General features: G+C 39.9%; 1 protein-coding gene across 1 annotated transcript; it reads right to left on the minus strand.

The window, feature by feature from the left end:
* Window positions 1–12: 12 nt before the first annotated feature.
* On the minus strand, window positions 13–17,908 carry LOC119784010 (mesoderm-specific transcript protein-like; the record flags this gene model as incomplete). The annotated part of the gene is given in 11 exon segments (XM_038285825.1): window positions 13–369; window positions 1,105–1,168; window positions 2,174–2,250; window positions 2,334–2,435; window positions 2,511–2,581; window positions 2,724–2,764; window positions 16,335–16,393; window positions 16,494–16,581; window positions 16,584–16,629; window positions 16,755–16,832; window positions 17,825–17,908. Coding segments are annotated over 11 exon segments (828 nt in total), but the record flags the coding sequence as incomplete, so codon positions are not given.
* Between the last annotated feature and the right edge of the window lie 1,815 nt (window positions 17,909–19,723).

Below are 19,723 nucleotides of genomic sequence, written 5' to 3' on the forward strand. Positions count from 1 at the left end.
TTTTTTTAAGAAAATTTTATTTAAAGATAGTTAACATTTAGCATAATGTAGAAAATGATATCAAAAGTAATTCAGAATGTTGGATTCAACAGATATGCTCAATATTACAGTAGTTGATCATCTCAGGTTTCTATAAATGTGCATTTGTTTTCCTCAGACTTTTCATTAGTTCCTAACATTCCTAACTAAGGGTGGAAAATCATTTTGATCTGGTTTTGATTACTCACACAAGGTGCCTGTGTCTGATCTGTTCAGAAAGAGTGGATGAAATTAAAATAAGCTTTTAGGAAGCCAGTGGGGTCCTCCAGCTGAGGGTAGTGACTGATGTGGTCGTCCAGAATCGTGACGGTCGACTTCTTCACCAGATGCCTGCAAGAATAGAATAAATGAAAGTTTTTCTTAATTAACTGCTAGAACTTTAGAAACCACCTTTTTATTGACGATAGAATGCATTTTCATAACAGTTTGAGGTTAACAAGAAACCTAAAAGCGCTGTTTAACCTCGGATGGATTTTTTTTTTTTTTAATAAGAGCTTAATTTCTTTTTTGTTCTGTGTTTTGAATTTCAATATGACCCAGTTTATTAACCATGGGTCACATTTAAACATAATTTCTCAAGAAGACCACAGCAGGAAAATGTATATCTCCAATGTAAAGGTTTTATTGAAATGCTTGGGATTATTTGATATTGTAAACAAAATGGTAAAAAAAACGAAACATGTTGCTGGCTAAAGCTCATTTATGGATCAAATGGAGATCCAAATTAATCCCACCATTTTGAAATATTTTCACTTCACATTCACACTGAGGCAGACTATACAGTTGCTTAAATAAGTATTCATACCCATTGAACTTTTAATCACAACAGCCCCAAACTTTAAGGATTTTCTTTCAAACCAACACTACATAATGTAAAATTTTAGTTCTATGAAGGCTGCAGAGGTTTTAGATCAAATCACTGATGTATGGGAGCTTTGAACAGAGATAAAGCTTTGTGGTTGGTATCTAAACATCTGTAGTTTGAATTTGTTGTAAAAACCCGTTCAAAGGGTGTGAATACTTATAAGAGACCGGGTTAAGGAAGTCGCTTGAAGGGAAACTCACACATAAAGACGGATGAACTGTGGATGGGGGTTGACAGGGTCCAGAGGTCCGTAAATCATGTGCACTAAAACACAGGAGGGGGAGGAAACCAAATGGAAGATGTAGGAGATGAAAAAGTGAACAAACCATTTTGTTCTTCTAATGTGAGCGTTCAGGAAGAGTCTGATTTTAGTCTTCCTGTTCTGTTTAGGTATTTGTTTTACTTGTGTGTACTCCCTTCCTTCCTCTACCTTGTATCCTCCTATTACTTCCTTCTTTCTAACCTTGTTCTCTTATTCCATCCTTTCAGTTTAGCATCACTTAAGCCGGGCATACACTGTGCGATTTTTTTTCAATCGTTGCACATAGCTACAGCCCGGACTGTACGACAAACTGCAGGGTTTAGTCGCACAGCGCGAGTTCACCGTTCACAATGCATGTTCTCGCACTTTGCAGTACGACGCTCTGATGCAATCTACCTGCTCACACTGCACGTCTAAAAACCACTTCAGACTCCATAGTGAGATGGCGCTACTCGGACTCGTCTATCCGTGAGCCAAACTTGTAGAAGAAAGCTCAATAGAGTGAAATGCGCTGCCTTGGCAATTTGGGCAATTTTGTGTGTTGAAAGCCCTAAAAAGAAAAGGCGGCGGCATATTTGGACAAAGACATGGCTGAACAAACGTGGCTACTATGGTCTGTCAGTTTTACTGAAAGGACTCCATTTTACCCCCACCCCCACCATGCTTCTATTTTTCAGCTGAGAGGAGGAAGAAGAGTCCTTGATTGTGCATGCCCACTTAGCAATTTGCCCACAACGGTCAGGAGAAAATCAAACATGTTTGATTTTCTCCCGATTCCTGATCAGGAGGTGATTGTGAGAGTCTGATCGTCCCTCGTTATCACCTGTACACTACACGATGTACGACACACGTTCAGGCTCAAAGTCGGGCCATTCAGAAACTTCTCGTACAACTGGAAAGTCGGCCCGAGAAAAGCAAAAAAGAAATAATCGCACAGTGTAAGCCCGGCTTTAATGACCTAGCTCATATTTTAGGAAGGGTTTGCTCCCCCCTCTGATCCACTAAACATGGGGCATGTGTAGACGTGAGCGCTCCCACCCATCGATCTCTGTGCTGAGCTCTCTGATTGAGGTACTGGAGAATACTGATGGAGAAAAAAAAAAAAAAAAAAGAAGTGAAATCCCCTTCCATAAATCAGGAACAGTGAGCATTTGAACGCAACATTACCTGTCTAAAACCAAGTTGCCATCATTGTAGCGTAAAATGGTCCACATGTCCCAGAGCTCTGCATCTGTGGGCTGAGTGTAGGGACCGAACACTTCTCCAATGCTACCAAAAAGGACTAAAAGCATAAGACCAAATAGTTCCTTGCATTCTTCATTTAAAACATTCTGGTCTTCTCACCCCTTCTGGAAGATCATGGAGTTAATGAGGCGTGTCAGAACCGTCCCTAGAATACTTGAGTCCTTCATCAGCTAATTGGAGGAAAAAGGAAAATTAAGGACATGGCACAGACAAAAATATGCAGTCCACTTTTAACCCCTTTTAATAAATTACAACAAAAGAATCTAATATTTCATAAAGTTCAAAGAGTAGAATGAAGGCAGCTTTACTCACCGTCTGCAGCAACCGTGGGTGATGAGTTTCTGGAAATAACCCTATTGGAAAAAAAAAGAAAACCCGTTAGGGTTATCCTTGTCTTTAAATCACAACAATCAGATTCTGCCATAGCACATTGAAATATTATACATGAATAAAGCTTAACCAGCTTTTCCATTATTGCAAAGTGTTTAAATAGTAGAGACAGCAGCTCCAACTTTTTAATAAACAGGAAATTACTACCAAATATGGATGATTTGTTTAATGGGTCCACCCTTTAGGAATGGGAAGTCGTTTGGGTTCTTTGTTAGCCTGCAATACCGGATACTGGGTATTGCAGGCTGTTCTTCTGGTTTAATTTGCATGTTTTCAAAGCCAAAACAAGTTTTTGGGCCACTCTTTAAAGCTTCGAACTCAATGCTAATTCTAACATTTTGAATTGAAATAGCTTCCTGTTGGGAAGCGAAATGTCTACAAACTTGGAAACAAAGTCCAGTGGATTGTTTTTAACTTTTTTGGAATCACTATGACCTGGATGAAAGAATCTTCACCAGCAAAGTTAATTGATATCTAAATTAGTTGAGTAATATTTCAGTAATCAATCACGATTTATCCTATTAATTGTTGCAGGCTTGCAAACATGTGATATCAGATCTTCATCTGGTTCGAAAAATTGCATAAATAAAAGTCATTATATAGTGTGACCTCAACAATTGGCTAAAATGACTGATAGCATAGTATGAACTCAAAAATAGGCTAAAATGAGTAATAGTATGGTATGATGTCAAAAACAGGCTAAAACGATTCATACAATAGAGGGACCTCAAAAATGAGCTTAGACGATTCAGACTATACAATGACCTCTAAATAACTTAAGACGTGCCATAGTATGGCATGAACTAAATAATTGGCTAAAATGAGTCATAGTATAGTATGACCTCAAAAATAATCTAAAATGATTCATTGTATTGTATGATCTTAAAAACAGGCCAAAATAGGTCATAGAATATAGTATGATGCAAATAATTGGCTTAAATTAGTAATAATATAGTTATATAAGTCATAGTATCGTATGACCTCGGAAATGGGCTAAAACAAGTCATAGTATAGTATGATGTCAGAAATAGGTGAAAACTATTCATAGAATAGTAAGATGTCAAAAATTGGCTTAAATGAGTCATAGTATAGTATGACATCAAAATAGTCTTAAACGACTCCTAGTATAGTATGAAGAAAGAAATAGGCTAAAACCAGTCATAATAAAGTATGACATCAGAAATAGGCCAAACCTAGTCATAGTATAGTATGACATCAGAAATAGGGTAAAAATAGTCATACTATAGTATGATGTCATAAATAGGCTAAAACAAGTATGACGTCATAAATACCGTATTTTCACGACCATAAGGCGCACCGTACTAAAAGGCGCACTCTCAGTTATGTGTCCCATTTCTGTATTTAACACACACATAAGGCGCACCGGACTATAGGGCGCGTTTTTTATATACCGGTACATGTCCTCTACTACCTTTAAATACCTCTACTGCGTATTTAAAAATACAGCGGGGGCAAAACTGAGTATGACTGTGCTTTATTCATGTATTTATTACAAAGTATTAATCAAACCTGGCAGCTGGCCGTGAGACAGACACATCGCAGATGACACAGCGCTGTGATCACTCCTAAATTAACTTAAAATCCTGAAACCTGCCGACAGAATATGTTCGCTTTTATTACCGGTATCCTGGTGCCTGCAGTTTCAATTATTTAGATGAAAAACACCTGGCAGCAGCCGCGGTGAACGAAAGGATTTCTGCTGTCGGTGCACCGCTGGTATGTGGGGGTCTGAGCGCCTCCGACAGAAATAGATAATCTGGATGAACTGACTGCAATTATGAAGTTTTCAGGTGGACTTTCTCACTTAAAAACATATTAAAACTACTTTATTCCCACTGATCACAGCAAATATAGCTGCAAGATTTAGATTATTTAGATGAAAAAACACCTGCCAGCCGCCGCGGTGAAGAGGAGGAGACCCGCCCAGAGGCTGCTGTTGAATTAAGTTTTCAGGTAGAAAAATAGAGCGGGAGCAAACCTGAGTATGATTGTGCTTTATTCATGTAGGCTATTTATTACAAAGTATTAATCAAACCCATCAAAGTCATCATCCTCTGTTTCTGAATTAAACAGCTGCGCTAAATCAGACATGCCAGTTTCCCCTTCTGCGCTGTCAGTCACTTTCCGTGCAGCGCAGCTCCTCAGAAATAATGCCGGCTTTTGCGAAAGCTTGAAGAACAGAGCCAGCAAACACGTTATTCCAAGCATCTACAATCCATCCGCAAGTCCAGTGCAATGACTCGATGGAAGCGCTGTGTGAGTGGATCCCAGATCTGCAATGGAGGATAAATGGTTTCAGGATTTGGACAGTTTTTATGGTAAAATGACTAACATTTACAAGATGTAGCTTCTCCTTTTAGGCCAATTTGAAGATTTAAACACAAATGAATTTCTTATAAATTAAGGCTGCAACTAACAATTATATTGCTAATCGAGTAATCTGTGAATTATTATTATTTTTTTTATCCACTCATATTATTTATTCAGAGTATCGGTTTCTTCCTTCAGGTCGACGTATTAGAGTCCCTGCCTGTAGATTGAACCACTATAAGAACTCATTTGTTCTGCTTTCCATTAAGGCAATAAACAGTATCAAGCAGTAAATTGTGTAATAGGCAATGGTATTAAAAATGTAAACTACCTTAACAGATTCTTTAAAGATGGTTTTTATACAATTTTTTTTTTCTTTCAATTTTTATTGTGAATGGAATGTAACATGCTTCCTTATGTATTTATTTATTGTCTTATGATGGAATTTTTATAGCAGTGTTTTTATGTGTGAATGCAATGTGACATAGTTTGGACTATGTAGCAGCCAGAGTCTGTAAATCAAGTTTCCTTTTTGGACAATAAAGTTAATCTTATCTTGATTTATCGATTAATAATCGGATAGCATTTTTTTTTTTTTTTTTTACAGAATTAAACCAGGTCAAACTAAAACTTTCCCACTTGCTCTGAATAGAGCATATTGACAGTAGGTTGCTCTGTCAGCTAAAGTCATGTTTTAGAGTCTCTATACAATGGTTAATTGATTATTATTTCCATAATCTATTAACCTGATTAATTGTTTCGGCCCTAATATCAATAAAAAAATAAATAATGCTACAGTGTCAACATGGAACCTGAAAAGGACAATGGACAGAAAGCTGAATAACAGATAAATAATGGTCAACAGGAATAATAGATGGTGAAATGTGATTAAGTGCCGGACACTATGGATCCTGCTGATCATGCAGGAAATAAAGAGATGATGTATCCAGGGTACCTTGTTCCAGTCATAGCTGGAGGTGGGGAAACCATGGAGGAGAAGGACCACATCTGAGCTTCCCAAAGCACCATAGGAGTCTAGGAGTAACATAGTGATGTGAGAAAGGAAGGGGGTGGATGTTTGGAGATTTGCTTAATCCTCCTTTGCCGTGTGCTACCTCTGTAAAAGATCCTCTTCTCTCTAAAGTGAAAGAAATCCCCAGAGCTGTGCCACTTCTGCAGGGCTTCGGAGAGCTGAGGAGGCGGGATGTGCAGATAGACGGCCACCAGCGGGACGCAGATCAGACCCACATGGATCCACCACTCTCTCATGTTGAGCTCAGCGGTGAGGCGAGGCTCTCATTCCTGCCCCTGAGACATAGAAATACACACGCAACAAGCCGAGACAAGCAGGCTGAATGTTAAAGGAGAAATCATTAAAGATCCACTGGAGACAGAGGACAAACACTTACTGCAAAGTTCCTGCTTGTTATCAGCAGACCTTTCACCCAGTGTTTGGGAGCTGCAGAGGAGATTCCTGTGAGGATTTAGATCCCAGGAGAGTCAGAGGTCTCACTCTATTCACAGCTTTCCAGTTAGAAAACGCCTAGCGCCATCTTGGGGCGGTCGACAGCTCCACTCAGGCTAATGTGTTGAGCAGGCACAGCATACATTTTAATCAACTTTAGCTCGCTGAATGTTGAAATTAATTTCACATTTTCTTTTATTCTTAAAAAACCAAAAGAAAAAAAAAATATATATATATATATATATATATATATATATATGTTATTTTTTTTTTTTAGAAAAAAATAAAATATAAATAAATATTCTTAGTGGGGTTAAAAGTAATAGAATATTCTGATTGGATGTATGCATGTTGCAAAGCACATAGCCACTTTATACAGGCATACACAAATATATATGCACATCTCTCTCTCTATAGATAGATAGATAGATAGATAGATATTTACCCATTATGGACATATCTGGGAAACATATACATATACAGAACACGCAGCACAGTGCTTCTTCTGGTTGAACCATCTGGTTAGGGTAGCAGGTCGACCTCCCCAAGATGGCGCCCGTAATTCTTGCGTAATCATGGCTCTGTTCGAAAACCTAGGACGTGTCCTCCAAGGACGCGGTCTACCTAGACTGGATCCTTCGAAGTCCTTGAAAATACAGGTGCTGGTCATAAAATTAGAATATCATGAAAAAGTAGATTGATTTCAGTAATTCCATTTAAAAAGTGAAACTTGTATATTATATTCATACATTACATACAAACTCATATATTTCAGATGTTTATTTTGTTTAATTTTGATGATTACAAATGACAACAAATGAAAATCTCAAATTCATCATATTAGAAAATTAGAATATTACTGAAGACCAATAAAAACAAAGGATTTATAGAAATGTTGGCCAACTGAAAAGTATGAACATGAAAAGTATGAGCATGTACAGCACTCAGTATTTAGTTGGGCCTCCTTTGGCCTGTATTACTGCAGCAATGCGGCGTGGCATGGAGTCGATCAGTCTGTGGCACTGCTCAGGTGATAGCCCAGGTTGCTCTAATAGTGGCTTTTAGCTCTTCTGAATTGTTGGGTCTGGTGTATTGCATCTTCTTCTTCACAATACCCCATAGATTTTCTATGGGGTTAAGGTCAGGAGAGTTTGCTGGCCAATTAAGAACAGGGATACCATGGTCCTTCAACCAGGTACTGGTAGCTTTGGCACTGTGTGCAGGTGCCAAGTCCTGTTGGAAAATGAAATCTGCATCTCCAAAAAGTTGGTCAGCTGCAGGAAGCATGAAGTGCTCTAAAACTTCCTGGTATGTGGCTGCGTTGACCCTGGACCTCAGAAAACACAATGGACCAACACCAGCAGATGACATGGCACCCCAAACCATCACTGACTGTGGAAACTTTACACTGGACTTCAAGCAACGTGGATGAAGTGCCTCTCTTCTTTTCCTCCAGACTCTGGGACCTTGATTTCCAAAGGAAATGCAAAATTTACTTTCATCAGAGAACATGACTTTGGACCACTCACCAGCAGTCCAGTCCTGTTTCTCTTTAGACGCTTCTGACGCTGTCTGTGGTTCAAGAGTGGCTTGACACAAGGAATGCGACAGCAGAAACCCATGTCTTTCATACGTCTGTGTGTGGTGGTTCTTGAAGCACTCACTCCAGCTGCAGTCCACTCTTTGTGAATCTCCCCCACATTTTTGAATGGGTTTTGTTTCACAATCCTCTCCAGGGTGCGGTTATCTCTCTTGCTTGTACACTTTTTTCGACCACATCTTTTCCTTCCCTTCGCCTCTCTATTAATGTGCTTGGACACTGAGCTCTGTGAACAGCCAGCCTCTTTAGCGATGACCTTTTGTGTCTTGCCCTCCTTGTGCAAGGTGTCGATGGTCGTCTTTTGGACAACTGTCAAGTCAGCAGTCTTCCCCATGATTGTGTAGCCTATAGAACTAGACTGAAAGACCATTTAAAGGCTTTTGCAGGTGGTTTGAGTTAATTAGCTGATTAGAGTGTGGCACCAGGGGCCATCAATTTTGAACCTTTTCACAATATTCTAATTTTCTGATATGATGAATTTGAGATTTTCATTTGTTGTCATTTGTAATCATCAAAATTAAACAAAATAAACATCTGAAATATATGAGTTTGTATGTAATGTATGAATATAATATACAAGTTTCACTTTTTAAATGGAATTACTGAAATCAATCTACTTTTTCATGATATTCTAATTTTATGACCAGCACCTGTAAGGAGACCGGAAGAGTTTACCGCCGTATGCTCTGTTGCTTAGCAACCGTAAACGTTGACGCACAAAGCAGGAAAAGAATGAATACAGAAGTTTTCAAAACTGTTTATTTCTTTTTTATTGTGAAGTGAACAAAGACTACACTCACAAGAATCCAGAGTGGAATAAATGTTCCAACAGCCGGGAGCAGGAACCAATCAAATCAAATGTAATGATAGAAACCTTAGTCAGTTAAATAACCTGCTGCTGTCATTCTGCACATCTCTGATGTTGCTCCTATTTTCTAATATCCATTACTGTAAAAATGTCCATAGCTGCATATTGGTTATTTATTCTCCAGTTTCATATTGTTAAAACACTTTACAGTATTGTATTGTTTATATTTTAACTCTTCACTATTATGTTATTCTTATACATTTTTTCTAAGGTCCACATTTGTGTGACCATTTTCAATAATCTTTCTGCTGCTGTAAATTTCCCCATTGTGGGACAATAAAGGGATTTTCTCTTCTATTCTATAAAAGGGGTAGAAAGATATAAGTAAATCTAAACAATGTATTTCTAAAAAATATATCTACAAAATCTCTAATATTCAACAACAAAAAATACGTAGTTAAGCATATTGTGCAAAACAGCAATAAAAAGATAAAAATCCTATCAGATTTATAGTCCCCACCCTGCAGATATATTAGAATCTGTCCTTAAATTACAGCCAAACCCATTTACACAGTAACAGATTAAAACCTTTAGATAAACCAAACATTACCGCCACATATCTGACTCAATAACCATTAAAACAACTATTTTTCATTCATTTCAGACGGAACTATTAAATGACTTGTATTATATTAAACTGAACTTCCAATTTTCACCACTGTTCGGCGCCAAGTAACCTTTCCTCTGATCAGAGCTTGCTTGGTCTCGCAATGAATCCTGGGATATCCAAGAATACCGAAGATACATCGGACCCGTCCTTCAAATCGGGCAAAAAGAAGGACGCATTTTAAGGCCGCATAACGAGGACTCTTGGAATCCGACCAGACCTCGGCGCCGCGCTAATCCGGTTCTTGGCCTTTGATATATCTGTAATAAGATTGATATTTACATTGTCAATTTTGCATGGGTGCTGGTGGAGTTGTAAATCTGCCTACATGAAGATTTTGTATAGTCTTGCTTTATTATGAAATAATTATTATAAAATGTAAGATTTCAAGATTAAGCAAAAAAGTCAATCATGTAAAACAAAATTAGTTGTTTTGACATTAAAAAAAATACAACTATTACTAACCTATATCATAAGTTGTTTGGGGCAAATCCGCTTGGTTGAGCGCCGGCTCTTGGGTTGTCTTTACATCGAAACACGCTCCTTGTTGTTCATCTGGAAAAGAAAATTATTTTTGTGATCAGGTGAACCTTTTAATCTCAGGAGGAGCCACAAAACAATTTAATGTTGTGTTTTTATCGTAAATTATTAAATTCACTGAACACATATCACCAGGTGCACAAAACTGAATTTACTTAAAAGTAAATTGTATTTTTATTGTAAAATATTAAATGCACTGAAAACAAATAACAGCAGATTTGTAGTTCTCATATCACAATGTTAACAAGACTCCCTTAGACTCCAAGCATGTGCTTAGAGCATTCATTGATTTGGATCCTTACCAATTGATAAAAGTTAGTAATGTTTTCTTAAGGATACCATTCTTATTTTTAACAGTACAACACATGTGGTACAGGTTTAGACGCAAAAATACACACTACAAAATAACTATTGTATACATGTCAATGGCAACTAATGTTGCTTCTTTTTGTTAATTGTACACTCTTTTTATTACTTATCAAACGCTGCAATTTTCATAACTTTCCCGTTACTGGTTAAAGTATTCCTACAATTGCATTACTTTGCAACTTTAAACAACTTGTTTATCAACAATCAACAATGTTGATAATGTTTTCTCATTATCAACATTTTCTAGCAATCATCATACCTTTTATCTGTGTGTCTCCAATATCTGAACATTCATACTGGTCAACGCGATGTTCATTTTCTGTAGTTGTGCCAGGTCCACTGGAGAATACAAAACAAGATATAAACATTTCAATCTGTGTTATTTAGATTATAGATATACGCCTTTAGAAAATAAAGTGATAAAGTTGGTTTCTACTTACCCTTTTGTTGGATTGGACCAGAATCTTAAAAGAGATGGTTGTCTGGTTTTCTTGTTTGGCCTTAAATCTTCCAGGTCTCCTCGTGCTCGCAACGACGCTATTGTGGTATGGCAAGCCGATTGGGCCAATAATCGTCCGTACAATAACGCGCAGTTCCAACCCGTATTTTACGCGAGTGCGCGTTTTTTACGTCACCGCGCGTTTCCAGCCACCAGCCAGAACGCGCGGTGACGTAAAAACGCGCGCTCGCGTAAAATACGGGTTGGAACTAACTGCGCGTTATTGTACGGACGATTACTGGCCCAATCGGCTTGCCATATCCCAAAGGGGGGTGCGCGCGCCCCCGCGCCCCCGCCTGAATCCGCGCCAAAATTGGCAATTAAGAGTTGATTATCTGCAGCTGTGGGGCCTGCAGAGAACTCTATTTAAACCTTAGGTCTGGTTTGTAACCTCATTTGTTGCTGGAATCATGGGAGGTGTCTGGATCCTGGTGTTTTGTACTCTGATGTTTTTGCTCCATGGTTTGTAGTTTTTCTCATAAGTTTGCTTTAAGGTTGTTAGATTTGATTAGTGATGAGTTAATGAGGCATCTTGAAGCGTTTTGTACGGAAGAGGATTAGGGTCAGAATTCTGACTTTAATCTCAGAATTCTGACTTTTTTTCTCAGAATTCTGAGATTAAAGTCAGAATTCTGACTTTTTTCTCAGAATTCTGACTTTTTTCTCAGAATTCTGACTTTTTTCTCAGAATTCTGACTTTTTTCTCAGAATTCAGATTTCATCCTGGACACTACAGAAAATGGGCTAAAAGTGTTAAAAACCGAACTTCTCCTTTAACTGAATTGAATTGATAACCTAGTACAATATCAGCTTATTGTAGGCTATATTGTATTTCAAATCTATGTTTATATTGAAAGTATCTTTTATTTTTTTACTGCAGGAAAAAAATAATGTAAACATATAATCCATAAATTTAGGGGGAAATAAATAAGGATAGTTGACCTTTAACTACAGCGTAGACCAGGGGTGTCAAACTGGTTCCAGAAAGGGCCGTGTGGCTGCAGGTTTTCTTTCCAACCAAGCAATAGCACACCAGACTCCATTCATCTAATCAAGTGAGGCTAATCTTAACATGATGACTTGATGAATTGACGCTGCAGGCTCCCGCGACGTGTCGAGCGACGCTGCAGGCTCCCGCGACGTGTCGAGCGACGCTGCAGGCTCCCGCGACGTGTCGAGCGACGCTGCAGGCTCCCGCGATGTGTCGAGCGACGCTGCTGCTGTGAGAGCCAGCAGCGTCGCTTGACGCGTTGTGGGACCCGGCAGCGTCGCTTGACGCCTTGTGGGACCCGGCAGCGTCGCTTGACGCCTTGTGGGACCCGGCAGCGTCGCTTGACGCCTTGAATGAACTTTGAATTTCTGTTTCCTGAGTTGAATTATTCAGATTTAGCCAGATGCGTTGTCTTATCATAGAATTGGCAAATGTTGAGGGAACCCATTGGACATTGGGTCCAATAGAACTAAACTGAAATGTAAAAGTTGCAAGACACCAGACCTCAAGGACAGAGTTCCCCTACTCTGGATCACAGAGCACAGGTATTGTTCGACATGTGTGCTGAGCTTTCTCTAAAAGGGTTGAATTTATACAAATTGGACAAGTCTATACATAATCAAATTAAGCATTCACATACCAACCAAGCAATAGCACACGAGACTCCATTCATCTCATCAAGTGAGTCTAATCTTAACATGATGACTTGATGAGATGGAGTCTGGTGTGCTATTGCTTGGTTGGAAAGAACCTGCAGCCACACGGCCCTTTCTGGAACCAGCTTGACACCCCTGGCATAGACCCTACAAGAACATAAGTATTTGAAATCCCACAATATTAAGTTAAAGGGCTCTCCAGTAAATCTTTGATTTATCCACAGGGTCAAAACAAGTTAATAGTTTACTAGAACATTTGTTTTTAGTTTAGCAATACTAAGTATTGTAGCCAACTAATTATGACTGTTTATGGAACAGCCCTTGTGCTAATTACACCCTTGTTTACAGATGCTGGAGATCGGCCTGTTTTCCAGTGTGGTCCTGTTTCTCTGACCGTGACTGAGCGAGCCAGCTCCCATGCCAGAGGACGAAGAGAGGACATCCCGAGCTCGTCTGCCTGGCTGTGTTTCCTGGACGGGGCCGCCTTTTACAGCTGCTTTTTGTCTCTGTGCTTCTGTCTCATTGAACCCCAGTCGGCCTCGGCAGATGGCCGCTCACACTGAGCCTGGTTCTGCTGGAGGTTTCTTCCTGTTAAAAGGGAGTTTTTCCTCTCCACTGTCGCTACAAGCATGCTTGGTGTGAGGGATTGTATTTGAGTCAATGAATCAATGCAATCAACTGGTTTTTCTTAGATAGAAAACTTTGTATCAATTTAATAAACTTTATTGTATTTATGCTGCAGGCTCCCGCGATGGTCCGGGCTCCCGCGACGTGGCAAGCAACGCTGAAGGCTCCTGCGATGTCTCGAGTGACGCTGCTGGCTCCTGCGATGTGCCGAGTGACGCTGCTGGCTCCTGCGATGTGCCGAGTGACGCTGCTGGCTCCTGCGACGTGTCGACCGTCGCTGCTGGCTCCCGCGACGCGTCGTCCGACGCTGCCGGCTCCCACGTCGCGTCGTCCGACGCTGCCGGCTCCCACGTCGCGTCGTCCGACGCTGCCGGCTCCCACGTCGCCTCGTCCGACGCTGCCGGCTCCCACGACGCCTCGTCCGACGCTGCCGGCTCCCACGACGCCTCGACCGACGCTGCCGGCTCCCACGACGCCTCGACCGACGCTGCCGGCTTCCACGACGCCTCGACCGACGCTGCCGGCTCCCACGTCGCCTCGACCGAAGCTGCCGGCTCCCACGACGCGTCGACCGACGCTACCAGGTCCCACAACGAGTCAAGTGCCCCATGACGCTGCTGCTGTGAGAGCCAGCAGCGTCGCTTGACTCGTTGTGGGACCTGGTAGCGTCGGTTGACGCGTTGTGGGACCTGGCAGCGTCGGTCGACGCGTCGTGGGACCTGGCAGCGTCGGTCGACGCGTCGTGGGAGCCGGCAGCGTCGGTCGACGCGTCGTGGGAGCCGGCAGCGTCGGTCGACGCGTCGTGGGAGCCGGCAGCGTCGGTCGACGCGTCGTGGGAGCCGGCAGCGTCGGTCGACGCGTCGTGGGAGCCGGCAGCGTCGGTCGACGCCTCGTGGGAGCCGGCAGCGTCGGTCGACGCCTCGTGGGACCCGGCAACGTCGGTCGACGCCTCGTGGGACCCGGCAGCATCGGTCGACGCCTCGTGGGACCCTTCAGCTTCGCTCGACCTGCCGGCTCCCTCGACGTGTCAGGTGCTCTCACGACGCTGCTGCTGTGGGGCCAGCAGCGTCGCCTGACACCTCGTGGGAGCCAGCAGAGCCGTGGGGAGCCAGCAGTCGCTCGGCGCTGCCGTATGGCGCTGGCGGTCGCTCGGCGCTGCCGTATGGCGCTGGCGGTCGCTCGGGGCTGCCGTGGGGAGCCGGAGGCAGCTTGACACGTCAGGCACCGCTGCCGTGGGGAGCCACCATCAGGCGACGCTGCCGTGGGGAGCCAGAGTCAGGCGACGCTGCCGGCTCTCAAAACATACATCTTTTAAATAAAGAAATGAACTTTGAATTTCTGTTTCCTGAGTTGAATTATTCATCCATCCATCCATCCATTTTCTTTACACGCTTGTCTCGAGTGGTGCTGGTGCCTATCTCCAGCAGTCAATGGGCGAGAGGCGGGTTACACCCTGGAAAGGTCGCCAGTCTATCGCAGCAGTTATAGTTCAGTATGACCTAAATAATTGGCTAAGACGAGTCATAGTATAATAAGACCTGAATAAATTGGATAAAATGACTAACAGTATAGTATTACTTCAAAAAGAGTTAAAACCAGTCATAGAATGGTATGACCACAAAAAATAGGCCAAACCGAGTTATAGTTTAGTATGACCTAAATAATTGGCTAAAACTAGTTGAGTACAGCAAGACATCAGAAGTTGGCTAAAAGGTTAAAATAGTAATACTATAGTATGACCTGAAAAATAGGCTAAAATGAGTCTTGGTAAAGTATGACCTCAAAAATACCAAAAAAATGTCCTAAAAAGACAGACAGTATAGTATGGTCTCAATATTTTGCTAAAAAAGACATAGTATAGTATGATTTTAAAAAATAGCTAAAACGAGTTATAATATAGTATGACTTGAAACATAGGGCAAAACCAGTTATAGTTCAATATGACCTAAATAATTGGCTAAGACGAGTCATAGTATAGTAAGACCTGAATAAATTGGATAAAATGACTAACAGTATAGTATGACTTCAAAAAGAGTTAATACCAGTCATAGAATGGTATGACCACAAAAAATAGGCCAAACCGAGTTATAGTTTAGTATGACCTAAATAATTGGCATAACAAGTCATAGTACAGCAAGACATCAGAAGTTGGCTAAAACGAGTCATAGTATAGTGTGACCTCAAAAATGGGCTAAAGCAAGTCAAAGTATTGTATGACCTAAAAAAATATGCCTAACCAAGTAATAGTATAGTGTGACCTCAAAAATGGGCTAAAGCAAGTCAAAGTATTGTATGACCTAAAAAAATATGCCTAACCAAGTAATAGTATAGTATGACCTCAAATATTTGCTAAAATGACATATAGTTTAGTGTGACATAAAAAATTGGCTAAAACTTCCTGTCCTCTGACCTCTTTTTAATAACCTTTAGCATTACTTTAACATTAGCCAATCATTATCAGACAGTGCAGTTATAAATTTCAAAGAATCTGTTTCGCTTTATCTCTCCTCTGTGTCACTGAGCAGTACGACAGAGTGCAAAGTGCAAAAGTTTAGTTTATTCCCCTTCACAGGTTGATGATTGTGTTGATGGGGTATCTAGGTCTCTGTTTACTGTTTTAGACAATGCAGCCCCTTTGAAAAACTTAAAAAAAAGAAAGGTTGCTCCCTGGTTTTAAGCAAAATGCTAGGAAACTGGAGAGAAGATGGTGCTTTAGATGCTTAATTGGAATCCTAGCTAGTCTGGAAAAATAGTTTACTGCTGTATAAGAGGACCCTTCGTAAAGAAGAGCAGCATATTACATGATCCATGTGTTCCTACTTATGCCTGTGTTTTAAAACATTTAAGCTGTTATCACATACGAACATGAGCAAAATGTCTGGGAATTTAGAAATGTCTAATATTATACATGAGATGTTTGTTTTTTTGCATTTATTTATTAACTCCCCAAGGAATGCCAACAGGGTACACATTACATTACCTCCATTTGAAAGGCAGAGGCTGTTGAAGATCAGATGGCCGCTGCGATTTTGGTCACTCCTAATTTATAGAAGAAAAAAAAAAGAGGGGAAAAAAATGTAGAGGAAGAAATCAATGGTAAACCATTAATATTTGTTGAGACCTGAAAGAAATGGATGACCTGTACAGCAGCTCCAGAGCCACAGTATCTCCATAGTCGTGGGATATCAGATTGAGACGCTGATTGCTCAGACCCAAATGGTTCACCAGGCTTCAACTATACTGGCCTGTTCAAAGATGGAGTATCTGTGGGGTCTCTGAGAAATCATGGAAAAGGAGATTTGTAAACAGTGTGAGGGAAGGAATAAAAGAGCAGTAATGGATCAACAAGTGGTAGGAAAAAAAAACATTACAGCATCAGGAAATCAAGCTGCAGACTCACTGGTTTGTCACTGAAGCCAAATCCAAGAAAGTCCAGTGCAATGACTCGATGGAAGCGCTGTGTGAGTGGATCCCAGATCTGCAATGGAGGATAAATGGTTTCAGGATTTGGACAGTTCTTATGGTAAAATGACTAACATTTACAAGATGTAGCTTCTCCTTTTAGGCCAATTTGAAGATTTAAACACAAATTAATTTCTTATAAATTAAGGCTGCAACTAACAATTATATTGCTAATCGAGTAATCTGTGGATTATTATTATTTTTTTTATCCACTCATATTATTTATTCAGAGTATCGGTTTCTTCCTTCAGGTCGACGTATTAGAGTCCCTGCCTGTAGATTGAACCACTATAAGAACTCATTTGTTCTGCTTTCCATTAAGGCAATAAACAGTATCAAGCAGTAAATTGTGTAATAGGCAATGGTATTAAAAATGTAAACTACCTTAACAGATTCTTTAAAGATGGTTTTTATACAATTTCTTTTTTCTTTCAATTTTTATTGTGAATGGAATGTAACATGCTTCCTTATGTATTTATTTATTGTCTTATGATGGAATTTTTATAGCAGTGTTTTTATGTGTGAATGCAATGTGACATAGTTTGGACTATGTAGCAGCCAGAGTCTGTAAATCAAATTTCCTTTTTGGACAATAAAGTTAATCTTATCTTGATTTATCGATTAATAATCGGATAGCATTTTTTTTTTTTTTTTTACAGAATTAAACCAGGTCAAACTAAAACTTTCCCACTTGCTCTGAATAGAGCATATTGACAGTAGGTTGCTCTGTCAGCTAAAGTCATGTTTTAGAGTCTCTATACAATGGTTAATTGATTATTTATTTCCATAATCTATTAACCTGATTAATTGTTTCGGCCCTAATATAAATAAAAAAATAAATAATGCTACAGTGTCAACATGGAACCTGAAAAGGACAATGGACAGAAAGCTGAATAACAGATAAATAATGGTCAACAGGAATAATAGATGGTGAAATGTGATTAAGTGCCGGACACTATGGATCCTGCTGATCATGCAGGAAATAAAGAGATGATGTATCCAGGGTACCTTGTTCCAGTCATAGCTGGAGGTGGGGAAACCATGGAGGAGAAGGACCACATCTGAGCTTCCCAAAGCACCATAGGAGTCTATAAATATATATATATATATATATATATATATATATATATATATATATATATATATATATATATATATATATATATATATATTGTTAAGGAAGAAAATATTCTAAATAATTAACTTTGGAAAAAGGTTGGCTGTTTCTCTTCCTTTCCCAGGTGCGCTCAGCGAGCTGCGTGTGGTCACTATGAAAATCAGCAAGGCGTGTTGACATCACAGAATTACAGAGTTTAATCCAATATAAGACAATGCATAAACTTAGAAATAAGACAATGCACAAACCTACACCAGAAACTGCAGAACAACAGAGACATACATTCCATTACCTGACATAGGAGGAAAGAAAGCAAAGAGTACAGAGACATCTTTGGAGAGTTGCAAGGGCAAATCTGATCTGTAACTTCTATTTAGAAAGCTTTATCCTCTTGTATCTAATCCATTCAAAAAGGGCTGGCCCTCGGTCCTCCAACCAGACGCCATCTCTGACACTGCCTAGAGCTTCCCCTTATTTACTGCAAACATCTGGGGTCATTTGCTTCTTTGTTTTAACAAGAAAAGGCGGAAAGCTTGTCCTGGCATCTAGAATTCTTAGGGTCATAAAACACAAGATAAGCTTTCACAGACTCGGTGTGGAATGCGGGGGGCCTCACCATCCCTGGTTGTTTATTCTGGAAGACTTTTGACCTTCTGTAAACCAAGCAGAAATCTCTCCTGCAGGCTTAAATAATGTTCGCCCCCAGGAGATACTCATTTTATGGTCTGGTGCTCTAATACTTACCCCTCAATAGCCTAGTTTTAAATCATTAACACAACCTTGTTCAACATTAACAAATATGTTCAAGTGAGAGTGTTTACACATGCCATAAGATTAACTGTATTAAAGTCTAAAAAATAATCATTTTTCTTTAACAGTCCCCGTTTTGAGGTCTGAGACATACAGACCTCACAAATAAATTGATTAAGCCTTCTAATAGAGGAACCAAAAAACTATTTAGTATACTAAAAAACTAAAACATTAGCCCAATTATATAACAGTCCCCTTTTCAGACAGAACCTCCTAGCTCCACTGCCAGGTCATATGTCTGAAGCTGAACTCCATTATCTGACTTATCAAATGTATCTTGCGCTGTCCAACAATTTAATACTCACCTGATGAACCACAAAATTTTAACCAGTAAAAACTAAACTAAAAATACATTTCACTTATCAAACATGAAAAATCATAAAACTCAGTTATGTCAATAGAAGGAAACACACAATAGAAATATAAGCCCAAGTATAAAATTGGAAAACCAGAGTAAGATATCTCGAAATTACTAAAAAATGCTCAGGAAACTTAAAAGACAATACTCGCCACAAAAATTACAATTTGTCAATACAAAACAATAACAACATCAAAGAAGAAAATAAATCATAAACACATAAAAATTACAAAAGACCTTTTTTTTTTCTTTTTTTCACAATTCAACAATAAGAAGTTAGAGTTCGTCTCCATGCTCCTTCGATAGTCTTTAAAAAATAATTATGAATTCTTCGTCAGGAAACGATCCAAAAATACGCGCAAAAAGAAACGAATGTTCTTGAAGAGTTCGCAAAAAACGAAAACACGCAATAAAAAGAAGATAAGTTAATGATGATCTTGTAGCCTGATCCTTCACGTGTTCCTCCTCGGTTGTAAACCTCAGGTTTTCACCTGAGTGTCCGTTGCTCACTGAAAATTGGAGTCTTATGCCAATTTAACAGTGAGTTTAAGGAGAGGGTGCAATCTCCTTTTCTCAATGGAAGGACACCGGAACAGGATTATTGTGCCTATCCGGGCCTTTT

The sequence above is a fragment of the Cyprinodon tularosa genome, unplaced genomic scaffold (assembly GCF_016077235.1).
Source record: "Cyprinodon tularosa strain WSP-4 unplaced genomic scaffold, ASM1607723v1 ctg1057, whole genome shotgun sequence".
Taxonomy (NCBI): domain Eukaryota; kingdom Metazoa; phylum Chordata; class Actinopteri; order Cyprinodontiformes; family Cyprinodontidae; genus Cyprinodon; species Cyprinodon tularosa.